We start from the raw sequence: 24,844 nt of genomic DNA, 5'->3' as shown, positions 1-24,844 counted from the left end.
TGGAAAAACTACAGTTTTACCTACGCCAGGAGTTGAAGAAAAACCAGAGAAGCCAGAACAGGGTTTCTATAAATTTTCAAATTTAAATTTTTCTGTGCTAAAATGAACTTTTACAGGGATGTTTAAACACCTGTAGCTCATGATCTATTAGATTTATCTTGTTAAAAAGTATATTTTTATGTCCTCACTAATAAGTTCTACAGTACTGGTACAAAAAATGTTTCAAAGAATGTAATTTTTTTTTTCCTCTGTTTTTGTTGGCTTTGAACTTAAACACATATGTATAAGAGGTTTTGTGATTTTTAAATTTTTAAATTACTATTTAAATTCATGAACAGTATTTCACATATCTGATTTTGTACCATTTTGGTTTGAAAATTGTTTATGAACCAAAATTTGTAAAATATTCTTATTGTAATAAAAGAAAAAAATTCCCAGTCAAGCCCACCTTTTTGGTCTCAATTTACCAGTGTGTGAGATTTTACCTGGGTTACGGCAAGGACTCCCAACATGTCAAAGGACCATGAACACTCTTTGAGGGAACAGGGTAGAGTTGGGCGAGGAGAACTTCATATTGCAAAAGCCTCTTTAGCTCAGTGGTAGAGCACTGGTCTCGGAAACCAGGGGCCACAAGTTCAAACCTCACAGGAGGCAAACTATTTTGTTAAAGCTGGTTCGCAAGTTCTTTTTTTAAGAAAAAGCAGTACACTGGTTCAGTTGTGAACTTTGTTTCCTGAACCTTACCCAACAGCTAGGTTGGCCGAGTGGTCCAAGGTGTGAGATTTCAGCTCTCATAATTGTAAGATTGCGTGGGTTCGAACCCTACACCTAGCAGATATGATTTTTCCCCCAACCTTTTCTCTGTGCTCACGGTGACATTTTGAGCAGTCACTTGATGTTGAGGAACTTGAATAACAGGGGATGTAGCTCAGTGGTAGAGCGCATGCTTTGCATGTATGAGGCCCCGGGTTCAATCGCCGGCATCTCCAATCGACATATTTTTGCCTTCATATCAAGGATGGCAGAGGTTTTTCTTCTGTTGGCTGGCTTGCTATGGCACCAAGCTCCAGTGGCGCAATCGGTTAGCGCATGGTACTTATAGACAGTACAAGAGACATGCCGGGGTTGTGAGTTAGAGCCTCACCTGGAGTATAATTTTTGTGAGGAGAGTTTTGTGACCCACACAAGCTTTAGCAAAAAACACGGAATCTAATGTGTAGCAGTCGTGGCCGAGTGGTTAAGGCGTTGGACTTGAAATCCAATGGGGTTTCCCCGCGCAGGTTTGAATCCTGCCGGCTGCGAATCAATTTTATGCCTCCTGCTTATTGCCCAAGGTTCGAATCTTTTACAAATTTTTACCTGATTGGCAGAAGCCTCTATAGCTCAGTGGCAGAGCACTGGTCTTGTAAACCAGGGGTCGAGAGTTCAATCCTCTCTGGAGGCATTTTNTTACAATAAGAATATTTTACAAATTTTGGTTCATAAACAATTTTAAAACCAAAATGGTACAATATCAGATATTTGAAATACTGTTCATGAATTTAAATAGTAATTTAAAAATTTAAAAATCACGAAACCTCTTATACATATGTGCTTAAGTTCAAATCCAACAAAAACAGAGGAAAAAAAATTTACATTCTTTGTAACATTTTTTGGACCATTACTGTAGTACTTATTAGTGAGGACATAAAAATATACTTTTTAACAGGTTAAATTTATTGATCATGAGCTACAGGTGTTTAAACATCCTTGTAAAAGTTCATTTTAGCACAGAAAAATTTAAATTTGAAAATTTATAGAAATCCTGTTCTGGCTTCTCTGGTTTTTCTTCAACTCCTGGCGTAGGTAAAACTGTAGTTTTTCCAGGTTTAATTCATTACTGATCTTTTTAACTCTTTGGTTCCAGACATATGAGATGTAATTGGTTATAACCTAACCTAAATCTATCTCAAAACCACCTGCAAACACCAGGTTTATTAACTCTAAGTCACTTGAGGCTCCATTTACAGGATGAATGTTTATCATCTTCCTTCTCATCAAGGTCCAGGCAACCTGCACTCTCCTGCAGGTGCAGAACAGCTGCTCCAAGTCCTCTACTCCATCTCCTTCCTCACACAGAGCATCCTGTCTCATCCCCATCCTCAGCAATCTCTCCTTGGTTGGTAACACATTATTTATCAAAAGAAACATCAGCTCCTTCATTTCTACATCCAGGACAGGGTGATTCATCCTTCTCCAGACATCTTCCCAGGGAAGGTTGTAATTTGAACCAATAAAGGAGCCAATAAAGAACGTTATGATGTATTTCTAACGGAGTCAAACAGGTTGTTTTATGGAGACTTGGAGGAACCTCTCTAGCTCATATCTTGACTTGAACTGCTTGTTGGTTTGTCTTGCAGGATTGAAGTTGCCTGTTTTGTTCAAGGTCTACATTCTTTTGTGTAGCCAGGGAGCCAGTGTAGGGGTTTCATAAAAATATATAAATTTAATTAATAGTCATATTATTACAATTTGTTATTTTAATAAACGAAATAGAATTGGTGCAGTTTTTTATATCTTTTAGTTTTTTGTGAAAAATATATTTATGTTTGTTGTATTTGATGTTTTGTTTGATCCGGAAATATCTGGTTTTTTTACGTGGATGTAGGGTTCTTTGTCTGCTGAAAGGTAGGGCTAAGTATTTTGTTTGAAGGTTAAGCGTGGAGCTTTAGAATTCATACTTTATGATACCCACGCTTTAGATTCATGTAACAATCATCCCTTCCACAAAAAAAACAACAAAAAAAAATTTTAGATGTTCCGGGCTTGAGTAAAAAAAATTCGGGAAAAAAAATTCGGAAAAAAAAATTGAAAGTTCACTGAAGTATTTTGTGGGGGCAGCTGGTTAAAGTTGCCCCCCCCCTGTAGAGACCTAAGGTTGACAAAGCCTCTTGTGCAAATGTAAAAATAAAATTATCAAAGCATTTATTTCTGAGTTTAATATATTAAATGTTAGTACATTGAAATGATTATCAATCGAAATGAGGGGGCTGTTGAATAGAGTTGCCCTCCTTTAATTTGTGATTAGCATTAAAATTCTAAATCAATTGAAATAAAAATTTTCGATTGCTAATATAAATTTGTTAGTATTTTCTTTGGTAAGAAACATTTTGTTCCGGGAAAGTCCGGATTGTTATAATATATTTTAAAAAAAATGCTTTTTACCAAATAAAATGTTCCACTTTGAGCAAGGGTTATAGCTGGGGTTAGAGGGGTACAGGAATAGAGTTTGCAACCCTGTAATGTGCGCATGTTAAGCCAAAATAATTGTTAATTAGGGTTGGGTAAGATTGTCGTTCTAGCCTCAGCGCTGGGTTATTTTGGGAAGGCGTATTGCGGACAATATTTATAATACCACGCCTATAATAAGTAACTGTAGGCAACATATTCGTGAAAATTTATATAGTGTGTGTAGAATGTAGATTGAGTGGTGTAACAGGGTGTTAGACTATAAAAGCAGAATTTTAATTAATTGAAAGAAAAGTTAACTACCGTTATAAATATGTCATTTTTGAAGTGTTAAGAAGCAAAACACGAATATTTTAGAAATGTAAGTGAAAGATTTACATTAAACCCAATAAAAAATCAAACTAGGATTCTAATGAAGGTGTATAGAGACTGTGTGGAGGGGGAGGTGTATGGGAATCTGTCGGTGTTGAAATTACTGTATGTTGAATATAGAAGAGAGTATACGGGGGAAACAAGATACAGTGAAGCTAGTTGACATGACGTCAGTGCGTGATGTCAGTTCATATTTACGCAAGGTGCGTAATTCAAAATTCGATCAAATGCGCTGTATTACAAACAATGGACACATTTTAAGGAAAGCAAATTATAAAATCAGTATTATTGACACCAGAAGATCAGAATCAGATTTTAAAAAAAATGTGAAACGTTATATAATTTACTGGTTTGTACTGAGTGCGTTGTTTAATTTTCTATGTTTACATCGGTATGAAAGAATACTGAGCACAGGTTAACCCTATCCCCGCTGGGGTACTTGAAAACCAGGATATGCGGGGGGGGGGGGTCAATTTGACCCCCCCCCTCTAAATCCCATGTTTTATGTACTCTGCTATATGTACTAAATTTTAANCGAGAAAATTGATACTTAAGAAAGGCGTAAAAATGTAAATTGATTTACATAAACCGTAATTTTCTTTCTTTTCCAAGAATCTTTATTTAGTGTGTTGGTTAAATTAGGTCTCCGCGGAATAATCAAATTAATTTTTGGAAGGAAAAAATAATATGTCGTATATTGCGGAACCCATTGATTATCATTATGAATATTTGGAGAGGTAATGAACCACAATATTACAATATTATAACATCCATATATATTGATATAATCTAATTTCAAGGATAAATGATGGTGGTAGGGTACTATGTGAAGTAGGGGAGTGCATAGATTTTTAACATGTACTGTTCACAGAGTGAGTAACCAAATGGAGTTGAATATTCAAAAGGCTTTATTAAAAAAAGAATAATTAAAAATTTGAAGGTGGAGGTCGTATCCTGAGGTCGGTAAAACCTCTTATCTAGCAATATCATTTCAACGTAGGTGGCAGTCCAGAATAATGCCTTTAATATCAATATTCAGGTATAGATTTGTGCTGTTGTTATTTTCTCAATTTTTTGCAAAAAATTCATAAATTTAATTTAAATCAACATAAATGAGTTGTAGACAATCTGAAAAACAGCGCAAATTTAATTAGGCATTATTTGGGTTTGGTACATGTAACTGACTCATCACACATCAGGGATGGAGTTGGTTGGGAATGCATAAAAGAAGGTATTAATTTGTTAGGTAAATCATCAATAGGCCGGTAAATATTTATAATTGTGTTTGTAGGATACAGTCGACTGATGGAAAGGCGAAAAAATGGAATCAGTCTTTGTGAAGCATAATGGCCCCCGTATAAATTGTATTGAATTTTATGAGTAAAATGTAGTAAGAAGTTTTATAATATCCATGTTATTTTTCAATTCAAAATTACATTAATAGCGTAAAATTAAAGTACTGTAAAAATATATTTCAGAAGAATATGATCTAGTTAGAAAAATGTCGAGAAGCGTCTTGGATTCATGAGTATAGCCGAGATATATGTTTAAATTGAAGGCAGGATAAGATTCGACCTGAGATACAGCGCCGAAGGCATATTTAAATTACTATACGGATGGATGAGGAGGGGGGGGGGGGGGGGTGTCGCATGCACGAATTTGAACAGTAGAAATGGTTACCCAAAAAAATATATTATTTGGTAAAAAATAAAATTTTAATTTTGATTCTCTTTTCTTCCAATTGGAAGGGTAGTAAAATATATTGAATGACACATTAAAATGTAATGAAAGTCGGTTTTCAAATGCCGAATGAAGTATGTTTACAAACGCTGTTTAGGCAGGTTGCCCGTGGGTTACGCTTTTAGCCTGCAATCAACAGTTATGTTGTAAAAATAGACACAATTTAGTGAAATTTGCGCTCAGTTTGGTCACAGGAGTGCTGTGCTATACAATGAAAGGTTAGTTGAGACATTTACTAGGCCGAGCGCTGCGGCTGCATTGTCAATTTTATATTCATGTTTAACATATTAAATACGTGTACAAAATCGACAAATTTGGGGAGGGGGGGGGGGGGTTTACGGTTCCGAAAACCTTTTTCAAGCAATACATTTAAATTGACTAATATGTATAATATATAATATATGTACAATAAAGATAACGGGGTTGATCATGTAAATAATACCAATGAAAATAAAGTTTGTACAATAAAAGGATACTAAAGGATACTATATAGTTTGATTGTAATTACAGGTATACACAAAATTTAGCCCAGTGATAATATTGCTTCATTACCGACAACAATTAATCCACATAAATTTGTCACTTTTGCTCCATATTAGACATCAATGTAAGCAATGGACGGGGTGGGGGCGTGGTATATTAAAATAGGGGTAGTCAAAATCCATGTAACGTCCCTCACTTTTACCCTCATCTCCAACCCCCCCATTGAAATCTATTCCTAGTTTTCATTCCGCCCCAAGTCGGGGCGGCCATCGATGAGGCCATTAAAAAATGTGCCTGTACGGAATAAATTAAAAATTTAATATTTCAATAAATATTAAATTAGGGCTGGGAGAGTAATGATCGATCCCACATTTACACTGACCTAAAGTTGCCCAAGTATAAGAAATTTCCTTAAAAGGAAATATAGTGCATAATAATGTCGTTTATAATTTAGGATGAGAACAGCGTGACCATATGACCTTCCGAATCAGAAGTACTGCACTGTCAACAAACTTGGTAATATATATAGTAATAAATGTTAACAGTCTTTGCCAACAGAAATTGTCAAATATGTCGGAGCGTAGTATTATGGTGTAAAAGACAGATAATGTTACGTAGGTCCGATGATTATAATCTAGCGTAGCTCCAGGCGGTAAAAGGGACTAAAATTACAATGGTGTGAATCTATAAGAATTGTTCCAAAAATTTGTCAAATTTATTTGATAAACGTGCATTAATATTCAGAAATATGTCAAATTTGGCAGAAAATATGAATCTATGATAAATGAAATGTGCATGCATTGTAAAAGAAATAAATCCAAAAATAAAAATTTATAAATATCTATTCAGGTTTAGTTGTGAATAAGAGAGGTCGGAGTTTTCGTTCTAGAAAGAAAAAATGAAATATACAATGCACAGGTAGATATTTTTCAAATTAGAGAAATATTTGCCCGTAAAAGAAATTTAATTAATGATATTAATGGGCGCTAGGTTTTCGAACCATTCAGATATGGATTAAATTATGTAGGAAGACGATGTCTTATGTTTTTTTTTGGGNTTGTTCCCCAAAAAAATTTAACATTATCTATTTTTTAAAAGTTCTTGCCATTCTACTGGGTAGATTTCTAAGGGATCTAAGAATGGAATTTGACGGGATTATTTTTTCTAATTTTTTATCATGTTTGGGCGGAGAAAAATGATTTGAAATATGTGATTTAGTAGATATACTGGACAAGGAGGATTTAGATACAGGTTTGTCTTTTTGCATATTTTCAATAAACTTGATTAAAGCCTTATTTCCTTTATAATTGTATGGGTCAAATTTGGAATCCATAATTATTTGCAGTTCAGCTGAAAGTTCGTCAAAGATTGGTCCCCGGGGTCTACATAGCTTTAAAAACCTGGAATTCTGGTATAAAATTGATCCGTTTAAAGGGTTAATTAAAACGCAGAAACTTTGGGAAACAAATTTGACTATGTATATCATTTTTTTATAAGGGGATAGATATTTCAGGGGCATTTCTCCTTGCCTGGGTGGGGTCATATTTTTCAATAAAACTAAATCCCCGGCCACAAAATTTGGATCCCGTGCTTTCGTGTTATGTTTTCGTTGAAAGTCTTCATTTTGTTTTCTTTGAAACTTAGATATGAATATGTCGAGTTCTTCAATTTTCTCTTTCTCAAGCATAAAATAATCCCGGGCACTTGGATCTTTAATAAGAGATGCATTAACGAATAGTGGTCGCGCAGGCCTTCTAAGAAATATTTGAAATGGAGAAATTAGTTCAGACTTGTTATTTAGTTTAAAAATGCGTGGAGTAGAATTATAAATGTATATAAGTCTCATTGTCGCATTGGCTAGAGCAGGGGGTGCAAACTCAAGGGGTGGGTTCTCGAGGTACAATGCGCGTACCTCAGAGGGGGTTAGGAAGGAAATAAGCCTGTCACTCAATTTGTCTAGAAAGCTTTTTGGAATGTCAGTTAAATTAACTGACAATTCTGCAATTTTGAGTTCACGGTCGCAATTTGGTTCAGTCATGGTTGGGTTGAAATAAAGGTGGGCACCCAAGAGTATCAAAAAAAACTTCCCAAATATAGTAACCTTCACTACGAATTTGATAGGGATCAAATCCTAACCAAGCTTAACAAATCATGCAGAAACCAAACTTTTTATCCTGTCGTAAAAGAAATGCCAAACAATACAAAGATACAAATTTTGACGGAGAAATATNCGTACTCACTACCCTTGAACAAGCAAGTTTATTAATATCAGAAGTTGGATAAGGCAAATCAAGGGGTAGGGGCATTTCATTATCTAGTATCTCAATATCCATGTGATATTCTGGTTTGTGTATTTTGCCAATATCAGAGGGTTCCGTAGAAATAGCACCAACATATGTATCAATTAAAGTTGTTAAAAAGTTCTTTTCTTTAGGACAACTTCTTTCAATAAAACAATCAGTATCTATTTTCAAACTTTTCACATTAAGGGGAGGGAACGCCTCTGGTTCTTGGATAATAGAATCATTTATTGTAAATTTACAAGCCGCATAATTGTTCTGCTTATAAATTGTTTTAATTAAAGTTGGCTCCGGAATAAAACAGTAGTATAGGATTAAGGGATTATTTAGAATTGCACATTTCAAAGAAGCGAAGAAATCCGCATGCAAAGTGGCATTGTGAGAATGAATAAGAACTCGATCGATATTCTTTGATATAGTCGATTTAATAAAAAAGACACCTATTGGTGTATCCCGAATTAAATTATAGTCTATAAGTCTAATTATATAATTAACCGATTTGTCTGTGTGGTTCAAAAATAAACTAATCCTATTGTTATCCTTTCTTTTGATTTTAGAAATTTGAGTTTTAGTAAGATTAAGACATTTGCACTGTATTTTTGTAGGACACAGACAATTAAAGTTTTTATCCACGAAAAATAAGTTTGCATATTTGACGTTGGAATTTTTTACTTCATCAAAAGTTTTTTCTTTTAATTTTAACTGATTTTCATCGCTGTGAAGGATGTTTTCAGTAACATTATCGTAAATGACATTTTCAGTGTCATTCAAGTCGTTAGACGTATCAGTTACTTTACTAATAGTTAACATATTTGACTCATTCTTATTTTTTAGCGGTCTCAGCTTTTCCTCAGACCTAGCATTTGGCCCATGCTTGGAAATTGGAATACCCTGCCGGACTAAAGACGACATTATCTCTAACGTTGCATAGTTCTCTAAAAATTCAGAAGGTAAGTCGCTTAATATACAATTATTTTTAACTGTCACCGTCCTAGGACCAAAGTGTTCATGGCCAGGCGGGGCAGGTCGGGCAATATCAAAAATTTCGTGTATTAACCCATAAGGTTTGAGGCATGGTAGCCTAGGATCATGAGACAATGTGCAAGAATCATCATGAAATGTTTGGTTTATTCTCGACTCCATATTATAGAGACCATCTTTGATGGATATCGGTAAATCAATTTTATCATCAAGTGGATTAATATTTACAGATATCGGTGTTGAAGGGGTTATAGGTTCAAATTTGGACGGAAGTTCAAAAGAATGGGAATAGTTTCCCGAACCTGAATAAAGTTCAATTTTCTTAATTGCATTAATGCCCAGGATACCCTGGGATGCATTAGTCCTTTCAATATAACATTGTAAGAAAATGGGCTGTCCTACCCCAGACTGAAGTTCAAATATAAGGGGGAGTTCTACTCCATAATCTAGAATATCCAGGGGTGTACTAGAATGACTATTACAAGATTTGTTGTGTTCAAACCGGGTATATTCAAAGTTATTGTCCTTTTCAAATTTGTCTAATATATTTTTAGGTATAATGGACACAGGGGATCCTGTGTCTAAAATTAGTGCAATTTTGACATTTCCCAATTTTGGATAAACTAAAGGGACCGAGCTTACAATAGAAAAATTGATATTATTGTCTTTATGAGTCTCTTTAATATTTCTAATCTTTAGGGTTTTAGCAGAGGATTTCCTTCCAGCTTTAAAAATCCGATGACGTACCGAGCCTGAAATTCTGGTATTATCTTCAATTAAGTGGATCTTTGCTTTACGCAGGTAAATATTATCCAACAAAGAATTTTTAGAATAAAATCCTGGGAAAATACGTTTGTGTACCCAACGAAACCACTTTGAGAATAATTTTCTAGGTCTATTTCTTACTTTCGGGATCCAAAAGGGGAAATCCTGAATATATTCTATCAATTGAAAGACAAAACTAAGCATTTGGCCAAAAGTTAGAAAAATTGTATTCAGGAAGGCTGGGTCAAAAAATCCTGCAATAATATGCAAAAAAGCGCAAGAAAGGAAAGTCAGAGGACCTATGTCCATATGTAGAATTGAAGAGAATATAAATGAGGCTAAAAAGAAGAAAATTGACTCCATAGGGTAATGACATCTAAAGTATGAAGGATCTGTGATCACGCTAGGATCAGATAGTTGGACTACTTTTTTCCTATTGTTTTTCAATTTTTGGAGTGATTTTTTCTTCTTTTTTTCCACAGATTTAGAAAACATAAAATAATCAATTTTCTTTTCTAGTGACCATTCTGGCAAGTCAGGGAAGCTGGACCCGGCCGTTTTCGAAGTGTTATCGGAGCTATAGGATAGACATGATGAATTATCTTTAAAGGTAAGATTTGGTGAAACGTTTACATTATCTACATGAGAAGTTGGTTTTCTTTCAATAGATTTCATGATATTAGATTTTGATCTTTTTAAATGTTTTACACATTTCTGAAGTTTAGTAATTTCAGAAATAAAGTTGGTATTTTCATTCTTTACAATATTATTATGCCTTACATGATCAACACTATTTACATATACGTTATCATTTGTACAATGGGTACATAAAGGTGTATTTTGTACTAGTATAGATTTCAATGGATGACTGAAGTTCGTCAAGGGTTTTCCTAGAGCCATGTATTGTCTGGAGAGTAGAGAAAACTTCGGGCATGGTTGCTTTCCGAAATTTGAGTTGCTCAAGTGTGCTCAAGCACTCTGTGGGTAAAATGGTATATAAACCCTTGACGGACTCATTCTCAGTAAGGCCAACCTTGAGACCTGATAGGAAGATGTTATAATACTCAAGACTGCTTTCAAGCGAGCCCATTCCCCTCCCATCTTTCCGAAAGTTTCTCAGGGTCTCCAAATCCTTAGCCTGGAGTACCCCGTCACCCAATGTATAGACAGGTTTAACAAAGGTTTCGGGTACGCGCTGCGTAATTTCCGCAGCAGCTGCAGAGACTAGCGTAGATATTGTAGAGATGTTAAGCGCAGTGGAAAGAGCAGGGGGTGCAAACTCAAGGGGTGGGTTCTCGAGGTACAATGCGCGTACCTCAGAGGGGGTTAGGAAGGAAATAAGCCTGTCACTCAATTTGTCTAGAAAGGTTTTTGGAATGTCAGTTAAATTAACTGACAATTCTGCAATTTTGAGTTCACGGTCGCAAACTGGTTCAGTCATGGTTGGGTTTGAAATAAAGGTGGGCACCCAAGAGTATCAAAAAAAACTTCCCAAATATAGTAACCTTCACTATGAATTTGATAGGGATCAAATCCTAACCAAGCTTAACAAATCATGCAGAAACCAAACTTTTTATCCTGTCGTAAAAGAAATGCCAAACAATACAAAGATACAAATTTTGACGGAGAAATATACAATTTTAATTGAAAAATAAAAAACTGCACCTTTTTAATATTTAGACGATCCAGAGGAGAGATTTGGAGAGGGGAATGTAGAGGAAACCGTTGCTGCGCAGGTGATACCACAGATCCAGGGAACAGTATTCCGGGTTGCACTACAAATAAGACAGGGAGAAAGGAGAATTACTCTATCCTAAACACTAGGATCCATGTTCCACAGTATATAGTTAGAATAAAAGAAAAACGTGATTGCCTGCTTGCAAATGGATTCATCCAATGAATCCAATGCGTATTAGTTAGAGAGCTGATAAACAAGCTCAGGAGCTCTGGGAACTCAAACTTCTCAGAAACAGCCAACAGGAGTATACTGCGACTGGAACTCGTCCGCAACAGCACCACGAACTTAAATAATAAGCGGCAGAAATGGGACGTCAGAAATCAAGAAGGAACAGAAACAGTGATTTCTATTTATTTAATTTGTAATTTATAAAATTACTTGCCTGACTGGCCTAGGATACAAAGTGTATCCTATAGGCTTGTTGGATAGAGCGTGTAACTTGCTCAGGTTGTAGGTAGAGTCTGCAGGTATAGCGATAGTACCAGGTCTTGTTTGTAAGCCGACCACCAATTGTTGAACAAGAGGGTCAAACAAGGTTTTTCTCAATCTATATTTTCTCGTAAATAATGACGGAGTCCAAATAGGTTATGTTGTAGAACCTCTCTAGCTCAGGTCCCGATTTGAACTGCTTGTTGGTTTGTCTTGCAGGCTTGAAGTTGCCTGTTTTGTTCAAGGTCTACGTTCTTGGTGTAGCCAGGGAGCCAGTGTAGGGGTTTCATAAAAATATATAAATTTTAATTAATATGTCATATTATTACAATTTGTTATTTTAATAAACGAAATAGAATTGGTGCAGTTTTTTATATCTTTTAGTTTTTTGTAAGAAATATATTTATGTTTTTTGTATTTGATGTTTTGTTTGATCCGGAAATATCTGGTTCTTTTACGTGGATGTAGGATTCTTTGTCTGCTGAAAGGTAGGGCTAAGTATTTTGTTTGAAGGTTAAGCGTGGAGCTTTAGAATTCATACTTTATGATACCCACGCTTTAGATTTATGTAACAATATATACTTATTTATCTATCTATATCTACATCTATCTATCTGTCTATATATCTATCTATCTATCTATCTATCTATCTATTTATCTACAGTGGGAGGCGATTATATCAATACAATTAGGTGAACTTTTAAACAACATGGATTTACAATACACATAAACATAGAAGTCAAGAGAAGCTGTCAATCAAGAAAGCTTCTTTTTGATTACATGTAAATTTGTGATTCGAGAAAAGCTTGTTCACAATGAAAACTTAAGTAAAAAGGTCGTCTACATTGTATTCATATAATCAGCTACCACTGAATTTTTAAAAATTTGCCAGGCCTTAACAACAGTCAAACCAATTTACAGATAGAGGCGAACTTTTACAAGATAAATATAAGAATTAACAGAGCTGACAAGTCTTGTATTGAATATCCCTTGATCCAATGCTGACACATATGATTTTCTTCTTAACCAACTCTTTTGGATATCCCTGCTCGATTCCGACCAATGAGAGTTCTCTCATTGAACAAAGGCAAAATTTCAAAATTTTTCGGCTTCTGATTGGCTGTTCGGTTTCTACATTCTACAATCGACTTTAAATATTACTTTAAGATTAAATTAATTTTAAGATTAATAAAAAGAGGAGATGAAGCATTGATCTTGATATCTGCAATTTTATAACGCAATCCTTGCTGAGTTATTAACACTTATTCTCCCATCTAGCTTTGAACCATTCGGGACAGTAAGGTTTGACTTTAGGGGGTTAGAATAAAAAATTTTAAATGAAAAGGATAGATGGAGATATTCTAGGGACAAGTTCTTCTTGTAGTCAATCTTGCATCCTTCTGAGGTAAACCATATATCTATCTATCTATCTATCTATCTATCTATCTATCTATCTATCTATCTATCTATCTATCTATCTATCTATCTATCTATCTTTCTATCTATCTATATATCTATCTATCTATCTATCTATCTATCTATCTATCTATCTATCTATCTAGGGTACACCCCGCAGTACTACGCCCTGAACGCACTCATGGAGAAGTACGCGGACCAACCATTCACTGTTCTAGGCATTCATTCATTCATCATTCATCCTTACATTTATTCATGTATTCATTCATTGATTAATGTGGAATAATGAATAATAAATAGGTCTGTGTTTATTGCACAATTGCTGTGTTTAATGTTCATTTCACTCTTTAAGAGATCATAACTTGAGTCTCAAATTCTATTCCACAGTTTTCTGGTTCTCACTGTACAAAAATAACAAACAATGATAAAAGAATGAATTTTATTCAGGATTTCCCTGCAATCAGTTCCTGAGACAGGTATTGTATTATATCATAAAAGGACTATAAGCGTAATTTCAAGTGACCCTCCATGCAAATATGGCAATGCCCGATTGTACAAAGGTATCCTTAAAACCAGCCAATGAAAATATCAGTTTAAAGAAACAAAAAGATGGATATCTGATTCATACTTGACAAAGCTTTCAAGGGTACCGTTTTAAATCTGGCATTGCCATCTTTGCATGGAGGGTCACTTGAAATTACACTTACAGTCCCTGTAAAAAATTGAAATAGAAATCGCTTGATATCAATATTTGCTTTATCCAGTAAATTCGTCCAGTAAATTCCAAATCAAATTAATAAACTATAAAATATTGAATTCTGATTGTAAAATAATGTTAATTCAACACTTTTGTGATGTACGAGTTTTGCCCATTTCAATCGTTTTAATTAATAAAATATATTTCCAGGAACAATCCCTTTAATTAATAAAATATATTTCCAGGAACAATCACTTTAATTGATAATATATATTTCCAGGAACCTGGAGCTAATGCAAGTGAAATCTTTGCAGTTCTTAAATATATCAGGCAGAATATTCCAAACCAAACTAAAACCAAGACCCAACCAAAATCAAACCCCAAACCAAACCAAACCAAACTAAAACCAAACTAAAACCAAAATCCAACCAAAATCAAACCCCAAACCAAACCAAACTAAAATCAAAACCAAACCAAAATCAAATCAAACCAAACCAAACCAAAACTAAAATCAAACCCAAACCTATTTAACTTTTAAGCTATACCAAACAAAACTAAAACAAAACAAGACAAAACCAAAACTAAAATAAAACCTAAGCTAATTTAAAACTAAAACAAACCAAACGAAACAAGACAAACCCTAAACAAACCCCAAGTCCAAACCAAACCAAAATCAAACCAAAGTAAAACAAAAATCAAAACAAACCAATGAAACCTAATGACATTTTCGACTTTTCAACAATAGAGAGATTATCAGAAAAACTATATTTTTTATCAGATTAAAGTTACAAAGGTACCGTTGCAAATTGGACATATGGAAGGTCACAAGAAATTACGTTCTTTAAACTTCAACCAAAAGAGGAAAAAATCCCCCCCCCCTCATCCCCCCCTTTAAGTTTGGATTCCCCTGCTACAGGCCTGGAAAAGGCTTTGTCCCCAATTTCCCGATGTTTGCCAAAACAGATGTTAACGGGAAAGACCAAAACCCAATCTACACATTCTTAAAGGTGAAAACTAAGCATATCGGTTTGTACTGATTGTTAGCCCCTCATCACCTATTATTTACAGCGGTCAGCGTTAATATCACTAGAATTAAGATGATTTTTCTATTTAAGTTTTTTATTTATAACAAGCATTTTTCAAATTACAAGTTAACAAGCAAACAAAAATTGTAAAGTAAAATTGACAGGTTCTCTTAGTTTCCATGATATTTGAAAGCTTGGTAGAAATCAAAAATTTAAATCGAAAGTCGTCTTCATTGTATTGATATNAAACAGACAAGTACAAGGACAAGGACAAGGACAAGGACAAGGACAAGGACAAGGACAAGGACAAGTGTAAAATGTTTAGATATGATGAATCCCTGGATCCCATGAAGATTGTAACTGATATTGACAATGAGCTGAAGAAAATGTCCGACCCTGGAAACGAATCCTAAAATCTGAAACAATATGTACTGTCACTTTGCTAGTACCGTTCTGTACATAACAATACAATCTGTACATTGTACTGTCCTGTATCCATATACTGTACATATATTATGTAAAAAATGAACATGAGAATTGGTAAGATGATTATGCCACTGTAGCTATCATATTATATTTCTATTCTATTAATTGACCAAATTATTCGAGAAAACTTCACAATTAAAGATGGATCGGCCAGGAGTAATTGTACAGTGTATACACTATAAAGTTTCATGTACATTAAAGATGGATCGGCCAGGAGTAATTGTACAGTGTACACTATACAGTTTACATGTACATTTCTTGTTTGATCGCTATTATCTGTGTGTAAATTATAATTGTTACTGTAATAATCATTATTATTACCTCTATCAATTTTTGAACTTGAGCCTGCTTATGACCAACCTAGTGTAAAAAAAAATGGCGCTTGGTTGTGAAAAATAGTTTTGTATGTCGTCTTTGTGCGTTCTGACGCTGTATGTTTAACTGTTGCAGGGTTAAATAAATGTTTGACAGAATTATTTTTATTATTTTATTTCTACAGCATGACCCTGTATGTAAACTAAGATGTCAACCTAAATAAAGGGACTGTAAGCGTGATTTCGAAGATTGCAATACTCGACTCCCAACAATAAAGATGTTGACGTTTTTCTAGATCGAAAAGTGTTTAAGTTTGATCATTCCCGTAACTTCCTGTAGTAGAAATGTGCAAGTAACTTCAGTAGAGAAACACTAATTGAAAATAATCAATTCTGAAAGTTAAAAACATTGATTTATATTTCATACTTGATCAGACAAAGCTTTTAAGGATACTGTTGTAAATCAGGCATTGTCATCTTTGCATTAAAGGGAGTGACCGGCTATGTATGGTGGTCGAACTGAGATTGCAGTATTGTAGAGAACTTTTTTAGGATTCATTTGAGATATATGAAACGTTTTAATGATGTATAATTAATGAGTTTGAGTGCAAAGTCAACGTTCAAAATCATCAATTTGGGTAGATTCGTTTTCATAATCTTTTTATTTAATTATTAAATAACGACGACAAAAAATAAAGTAAAAATTCTACAGTAAACTAATGAGATGTTTAGGAACGTATTTCTCAAAAGAAATTTGTCAATGTTAGAATCAATTATTTCGTTTTCATCAATATATTGAATTTCTTATTTTCTATGAATTTGCAGATTTCTGCAAATACTTCAAATCTCGTCTTCTCAATAACAATTCCGGAAAATCTGCAGAAAATCTCGAATAATGAGATATTTCAGAAATTATAAATTACATAAAATTACTTATTTTCGAATATAAGAGTTAATTTTTTTTAACCTGTTATAATATCAATATTATATCAATCTTCTCATTAAATTTCTCTCTGTGTTCTTGCAGTGTTAATCAAAACGCATAGGATAAAGGAGGTGGTGGTATATGCGTTTTTGACGAGCTCTATATTTTATTAAATTCTTCCAACGTATCTTAAAATTTTCTTTATTTTATTAAACATGAACACTTTAGAACGTAAAAAAACATTTAAACATTTTTCAGTAATTATAAGCATTCAAATTTTGTATGGATCGTTGACAGATTCATTTGTCAGTTGACAGTGCATCCTTGGTGCCTTCCCAAGCCGATGATGCAGTGTCCTTGGTGCTACCCCAGGCAGATGATGTGGTGTCCTTGGTGCTTTCCCAAGCCGATGATGTTTTGTCCTTGGTGCTATCCCAAGCTGATGATGCTGTGTTCTTAGAGTCCATCTTGACGGCAGTTGTAATCTCAATTTTATATTCAGGATGATGTTACTGTCTTATAGAAAGTTGATTTATATACTGGTCAGGAATAATCATGGGTTGGTGTTTTTATACTACCATACCCCTTCACACACACCCCAACNAGTAAATACGCATCAAATGCATTATGACGCACATATATGGAAAGTTTACTGTTCTAAGTAATACCTCTTCAAGGTTCCTGAAAATATGCTTGTTTATAGACTTTAATGGGAAAGTTTCTATATTTAAACATTATGTATCATGCGTAGTAAAATAAATAACAGATATTATGTACAATGTATATAATAGACTAGCTGAACAGCCCGGCGTTGCCCATGGAACAAAAAAATTAAATTAAAAAAAAATATTTGTTGGCAGATTTAATCCGCGGCTTAAATTCATTAAATTCCATCTCAGGTCAATCTTAGTTTTCGGTCTGAGCTAAATGCTTGCCAAGGAAAGGTTAGGTTTAAAGCTGCAAGGAAAAATTAATTGAAAGGCTGATAAATATCAGCGCTCCATAAATCTGCAATTATGGTTTCTCTACAAAACTGACTTGTGCTTATCGATTTGAAGTTAGTGTTAAGTACACGTAATTCTTAGAAATGAATTGCATGCATATATAATTATATACAGGTATATATATAATATAACATATATACACCTATATTATAATATATCTATCTGATAAGTAAAACACAGATTATTTTTCCATTTAATAATTTCCAAAGTGTTTTGAAGCATGAGTTGGGATTGTTTATTACTGGCTTGGGAACCCAGCACTGCCCAGGGCGCTACGACATCTGCTCTATTTCCATTTGCTCTATGGCCATTTGCTCTAGTTCCATTTGATCTATCAAGTCATTTGCTCTATATATTCAATCTGCTCTATACCTCATTTTCTCTATGACTAAACACGTCATTTGCTCTATAACCTAAAAATACATTATAAAATAGCTTTTATTGGAATTCCTGAGCGTAACTTGACTATGAAATGCGGGATTTTTTTTTGGAAAATTCGCAAATTACAGTTTTAATCAGTTCTTCAAAGTTCATATGCACAAATTCCAGACAAACAAAACTATCTCCAGGAAGTTGTCGGAATAATGAAACTGTAGGAAGAATTGTAAAATGTAAAATTGTAAAAATATAGTTTTGATATGATTAGATATTTGTAAAATGTTGAGTAGAGCAATTGGACCATCACAGTCATAAAAATGTTTATAGAGCAAATGACGTGTTATGTCATAGATCAATTGACGTATAGAGCAGATGTCATATAGAGCAAACGTCGTGATCTATGAGCTATAGAGCAAATGGTTAATAGAGCAAATGTAACTAGAGCAAATGGAATTAGAGCAGATGTCGTAGCGACACTGCCCTGGTTACTGAAAGTTAATACCGCCGTTTACCCGCATTCATGGTCGATTTCTACCGGGAAACTAAATTTTCGCTATCAAAGTCGACTTAAGAATCTCAAAGCCAAAATAAAAACATTCCCATGGCTCTCCCAAGTTCCCCAATCAAAATTCAAGGCAAATAGGTCCAGAGGTGCCTGACTTTTGATCGTACAAACAAACAGACAGACAGACAGAGAAACAGAGATTTCAACTTTATCCAAATAGAGACACCTTAGCCTAGGGATGGGAACTTTATTCAAATAGAGACACCTTAGCCTAGGGATGGGAACTTTATTCAACACTCGTTTTGAAATATTTGGAAAATTTCAAAACGCTCGTTTCGAAAATTTTAAAAATGTCATTTTTAAAACTTGTCGTTTTGGAGAATTTGATTTCCGTTTTACAACCAGAAGCAATATTTTTTTCGTTTCCGTTTTACAACCAGAAACGAATTTTTTGTTTTCTGTTTTACAACCAAAAACGATTTTTTTCGTTTTCCATTTTACAACCAAAAACAATGTTTTTTTTCGTTTTCCGTTCTACAACCAGAAACGATTTTTTTTTTCGTTTTCCATTTTAACCAGAAACGATTTTTTTTTTCGTTTTCCATTTTAACCAGAAACGATTTTTTTCGTTTTCCGTTTTACAACCAGAAACGATTTTTTTTCGTTTTCCATTTAACTAGAAACGATTTTTTTTTCGTTTTCCTTTTTACAACTAGAAACGATTTTTTTGTTTTACAACCAGAAACGATATTTTTCGTTTTCCGTTTTACAACCAGAAACGATTTTTTCGTTTTCCGTTTTACAACCAGAAACAATTTTTTTTTCCGTTTTCTGTTTTAAAACCAGGAACGATTTTTTTTCGTTTTCCGTTTTACAACCAGAATCAATATTTTTTTGTTTTCCGTTTTACAACCAGAAACGATTTTTTTTCGTTATCCGTTTTACAAACAGAAATGATATTTTTTTAGTTCTCTGTATTAAAACGAAAAACTATATATTCGTTTTTCGTTTCAAAACCGAAAACACAACAGTTTCGTTTATTTACTACATATCTATCTATCTGTCTGACTATCTATCTATCTTTCTATCGATCTATCTATCTATCTATCTATCACAAAAATTCAATTTAGTTTATACGTGCTCAGAAGCATGGATTTTTCTGAACTTTTAGCACTCATTAAATTTGTATAACAATAATATTTTGGTTTACTTCTCAACCAAGTACTACACACAATACAATAAGAATTAATGGGTGGTAAAGCGATAATAGGAAAAGTAAATTTTAAACCAAGGATTTAATTCAAGGAAAGTTATTTCAGAGGTATACGCATCTTTTGTACTGCAGTGTACTGTCTCTGGGCGGTAATGTAAACACAAGACGGATGTCGAAGCCTGACATGGGATCCATCTTTCACATAAATAATCAATGAAATATTTTGGTCATAGGAAACTGTTATGTGAATTATCAAAATTATCAAAATTCAATGCTTTTAACCTCCTCGGATACTAAACGAACACTGATGCATCTNGGCATAGAGTCTATGTAAAATGATCATTGGTCAATTATGAAACCAGCCTATTTCATAATTTGGTTTTCTTTTAATATTAATTTTAGATTTTCTTTAAAATGATGTTTCAGGGCCCAAAAGGTTATATAGCGCAAATATGTGAAGTACACCTGCAGTATGGAAACAGTACAACAAAATGGCCGTTTTACAATTTTTTTCAGTAAATTCCCCTCTAATATATATTCTATTCTCTATGGGTAAAAAGCTTTTCTTTTTTCTTCTTTATCAATTTGGCCTAGCCGGTTAGAAATATGCCTGAAGGGTATAACTGGAATAGTAATTTCAAGTGACCCTCCATTTATAGAGTGGTATTCTCGATGGTACCCTTGAAAGGTTTGTCTGATTAAATATGAATTAGAAAATCATGTTTATAGTTTATACTTTCATCAAGTAAAAAAAGATAAAATAGTAAGAATTTTCATTAGAATGATGCTTGAAGCGCCAAAGAAAATGTTTGTTATCAGCAAAGTTTTTTAAAAGTCGAGGAAGGGGGCGGGGTGCACCCGATTCTAAATCTTTTTCTTCTTTTATTAACATCAGCATTGGAGAGGTACAGAGCGTCCCATATCATATTAGATTATCAACAATTTTTAACGCCAAAATACGCACATAATACAAGAAAAATCTAGCATTTTCTGCCAACAAAATTTTTTATTAGCCTTATTAAATTTTTTAAAATGATTTATTCTTCTTAAATTTTCTGATTTGTCCCCCAAATCGTAATTTAGACCCATTGACGCGGTCTAGTTTGATGTGGGACACCCTGTATCATCATGCAATTTACAGTTTTGTTTAATAAAATTAGATAAAAACCGCTTTTATGTTTGCCAACGTTAAAATAAGTATTGTTGATACTTATGCANTCTACACATCATGGTAAACCGTTTATTTGGTTAAGTCGAGGACATTAAATGAAAAAGTATAAAACAGAAAATAAAGAACGCATAAAATTGCTCTAAAATTGTGTCTTTGATATGTCTTTACACGTTTTAACTTTTCAATTTTGTAGCCACCCCGTATTTAATTTAATAATTCAAACATTTCTTCCAGTTGATGATGCTTCTATTATTCCATAGCTTTCTCTTCATTCGTGTTCATTCAGTTTTTGACTTTCAGGGGACATAATGGGATTGGTTGCAAAACTGAAACTTTTAATAAAGGAACTGAACACCCCAAAAAATTTAATTTTTCTAATCCCTAGATCTCTGCAACCTAATGTCGCAGACGTTTGACATTTTAAAACTTTGAACTCTGTTATTTTAAATAGTGCAAAAAATTTGAATTTTTCACCATCAGATTGTACAGATATGGGGATACAAAAATTAATGTTTGTGGCGAATTTTATGGTTTCCTAAAAGATAAAAATGAAGATGGCTTGAAGTGACGGAAAACTCTATATTTGATTAATTTTTTTAATAAAAGTATATTTAAAAAAAAATCTCCTTCAAATTGTATTTTCAACGGTTGAAAGTTGGAATTTTCTGGGATCGAATTTAATGAATTTAAGTTAGGCTTCTGAACTATCTACAGTCGATTCAAATATTTACCTGTAGTTTGTAGTGTATTTATCATTTATAAGGCATGGGCAATTCTTTAATCACTGATTAAACAATCTTTAAACCTTTTTTTGTGAATTGTAAGTCCGAGCATTTTACAGTAAAATACAAATCCTTGATTTTTATCGTATTACATGATAAATCTCCGTTATGAAAAAAAACATTCCCGTGGTTTTACCAAGTTTCCCTCTCAAAATTTGGGGCAAATCGGTCAAGTTAATGGGTTCAGAATCTTATGTTCAGATATACATGCGAACAAAGAGTAACAGTTATTACTGTACTTTAAGTACAGGGTTACCCAAAGAATTGTAATTGTAGACTGTAAAGACGACATGAAAGTGACGATATGTTTATCCAGTGAGAACCAGAAAACTCTCAAAATAAGAAGTCGACTTTTAAACTCAAGTTATAAGTTTAAATGTAAACAGACCCTTTTCAAAGTGATTTAATAACGTCAAATAAAGCTATTTACTTTGTAACTACATCAAATGCACTTGCTTTAATGTCGTCTTTCTATTCTACAGTTTTCTGGTCATCGCTATATCAAGTCTTCTGCCTTCAATATAGTTTTTAAATGCAATGCATAGTAATCTTGAATGTAAGGAAACAGACAGTATAAATTCCGTACAGTCGTCTTTAAAGTCTCATCCTTTGTGGTATAGATAACGGGTACGTACACTGTACACTGTACAATAAATAATTAATAAGAAAGAAAATTATAATTATAATTCCAAATTAGTTTACCCCATCAATAACACCAAGGGGTTCCTTTCATGTGTGGAATTTGCAAGAAAATGCATATTTATCATATAAACTATATATATATATATATATAAGATGTATATCAAATAAATTATAAAATCAATTATGCGATAAATTAGAGTTTAAAGGGACTGTAAGCGTAATTTCAAATGACCCTCGATACAAAGATGGCCATGCCCAGTTCACTACGGTCCCCTTTAAAGCTTTGTCTGATCAAGTATTAATTATATATCAATTCTTGTACTTTCTAAAACTAATTTTTTTCAATTGTGAGTTCTCTACAAAACTGACTCGCTCTTTATTACTGCAGGAGAGGTTATAGAAATTATCGGAGTTAACCATATTGAAACAAAGAAACCCGACAATATCTCCAATATTTTAAATCATGACAAATGTGTCAAGGGTACCCTTGTGTATCAGGCACTGCCATCTTTGCAATCTATGAAATTACGCTTACACTGCATGTAATAGGCCAGGCTGTAAACGTCATTTCAAATGACCGTTGTTTAAAACTGCACTACACTAATTTAAAAACAAAGATGCGAGTGTTCTTATTTTTGACCGGACATTTACCCTCCCCGGGGTCATGTGAATTGCCACAAAAAGTTTTGACCAAATCGGTTCAGCTGTTTTGACGTTACAAAAAAATAGACAACCAAATTATAAATAAAGATAAAGATGTCATTATGATATTCTTAGAATCAAAAGTCATATAATATAATATAATTTACACTGACAAACTTTGTTAAGGGAGCCCCAGAAAATTAACCCATATGAACAAAAAAATTAATTTTCTTTGGTCTTTCAAAGAAATTTTTCCTAAAAAGGTTAAATAATTTTTATACAACAGAAAATTTAAGTGTGACTACTGACTATGCGCCTAATAATAAGCAAGGTTACTCGCAAAGAATGAGCCTTTACATACAAATTTTCAAAACGTATCCAGTCATTTTTCTTACATTGATTAAAATGATTCTAAAAGATTATATTTAAGAAAAAAATTAAAATTGACAATTGGTCTGTTACATTTCAGGTTGTCGTGTAAGGCTCATCCTTTGTGGGTAACCCTTTATTATAAATCACATATTTTGCTCATGCTTTGTGGGTAACCCTGTATTAGAAGTCACATATTTTGCTCATGCTTAGTGGGTAACCCTGTATTATAAGTCACATATTTTGCACATGCTTTGTGGGTAACCCTGTATTATAAGTCACATATTTGGCTCATGCTTTGTGGGTAACCCTGTATTAGAAGTCACATATTTGGCTCATGCTTTGTGGGTAACCCTGTATTAGAAGTCACATATTTAACAGAAACACTTGAACTTAGGCAAGTGATCAATAGTGTAAATAAGTAATTATAAGTTATTACATATAAAAAATATTTAAATAATTTCTTGTAAAAGGATTGAAATGTAATTTCGAGAGATTTTCCATTTATAAACCGGTACCCTGACATGTCGGATTCAAACCGGTACCCTGACATGTCAGATTCAAACCGGTACCCTGACATGTCGGATTAAAACTGGTACCCTGACATGTCGGATTCAAACCGGTACCCTGACATGTCTGATATAAACCGGTACCCTGACATGTCAGATATAAACCGGTACCCTGACATGACGGATTCAAAACGGTATCATGAAAAGCTTTGTCTGATTAAGAACGCATCATTGAATATCAATTTTTTTCTCTTTTAAAATTGATTATCTTTATTGTGGTAAAAATGTTCAGAATAAAACGACAATATCTTCCACATTATTGATCAAAAAAAAAAGGTTAAAATCCTTAAAATATTGTGAATCGGGAGTTCCCCTTCCAATAAAAAGTGACTTGAAACTACATGGATAGAAGTTAGAAATGGGAAATTTGATGATTTTGCATGAAATCCCGTCCTTGTTGTACAATGTTGTACAATGTACATGATTGATAATTTGATTAGATCAAAAATGGTTTTTTAAAGATGACGATAAAAAGAGTTCTGCTAGTCGCTACAGGGAAATCATGTCTGATTCAAACCAGTACCCTGACATGTCAGATTCAAACCAGTACCCTGACATGTAGGATTCAACCCAGTATCCTGACATGTAGGATTCAACCCAGTATCCTGACATGTCGGATTCAAACCAGTACCCTGACATGTCTGATTCAAACCAGTACCCTGACATGTCA

General features: G+C 33.6%; 1 protein-coding gene and 4 non-coding genes across 5 annotated transcripts; all 5 read left to right on the top strand.

Annotated features, from left to right (window-relative positions):
- The first annotated feature begins 582 nt into the window (after positions 1-582).
- On the top strand, positions 583-654 carry Trnap-cgg (transfer RNA proline (anticodon CGG)). Its single transcript has one exon. It is a non-coding gene; the product is annotated as a tRNA-Pro (tRNA).
- A 263-nt stretch (positions 655-917) lies between these two features.
- Positions 918-989, top strand: Trnaa-ugc (transfer RNA alanine (anticodon UGC)). Its single transcript has one exon. It is a non-coding gene; the product is annotated as a tRNA-Ala (tRNA).
- A 230-nt stretch (positions 990-1,219) lies between these two features.
- On the top strand, positions 1,220-1,301 carry Trnas-uga (transfer RNA serine (anticodon UGA)). The gene has a single exon. It is a non-coding gene; the product is annotated as a tRNA-Ser (tRNA).
- Positions 1,302-1,372: 71 nt separating this feature from the next.
- Positions 1,373-1,444, top strand: Trnat-ugu (transfer RNA threonine (anticodon UGU)). Its single transcript has one exon. It is a non-coding gene; the product is annotated as a tRNA-Thr (tRNA).
- Positions 1,445-13,349: 11,905 nt separating this feature from the next.
- Positions 13,350-15,201, top strand: LOC111706824 (epididymal secretory glutathione peroxidase). The gene is made up of 5 exons (XM_023479764.1): positions 13,350-13,441; positions 13,599-13,670; positions 13,900-13,928; positions 14,430-14,479; positions 15,066-15,201. The coding sequence occupies exons 2-5, from the start codon at positions 13,634-13,636 to the stop codon at positions 15,184-15,186; spliced, it is 237 nt and encodes a 78-aa protein (XP_023335532.1). The 5' UTR covers positions 13,350-13,441; positions 13,599-13,633; the 3' UTR covers positions 15,187-15,201.
- Positions 15,202-24,844: the final 9,643 nt, after the last annotated feature.

This window comes from Eurytemora carolleeae, unplaced genomic scaffold, assembly GCF_000591075.1.
Source record: "Eurytemora carolleeae unplaced genomic scaffold, Eaff_2.0 scaffold734, whole genome shotgun sequence".
Lineage (NCBI taxonomy): Eukaryota > Metazoa > Arthropoda > Copepoda > Calanoida > Temoridae > Eurytemora > Eurytemora carolleeae.
Note: the sequence above shows the minus strand (reverse complement) of the source record. Positions and strands in the feature narration are given on the sequence as shown.

What these genes read in the sequence shown, in the direction of transcription:
- LOC111706824 (XM_023479764.1), top strand. Translation starts at nt 13,634, where the DNA reads ATGGAGAAGTACGCGGACCAACCATTCACTGTTCTAG. An exon ending in CCAACCATTCACTGTTCTAG is followed by an intron (nt 13,671 to 13,899) that starts GCATTCATTCAT and finishes AATTTTATTCAG; the next exon opens with GATTTCCCTGCAATCAGTTC. An exon ending in GCAGTTCTTAAATATATCAG is followed by an intron (nt 14,480 to 15,065) that starts GCAGAATATTCC and finishes CCCCTGCTACAG; the next exon opens with GCCTGGAAAAGGCTTTGTCC.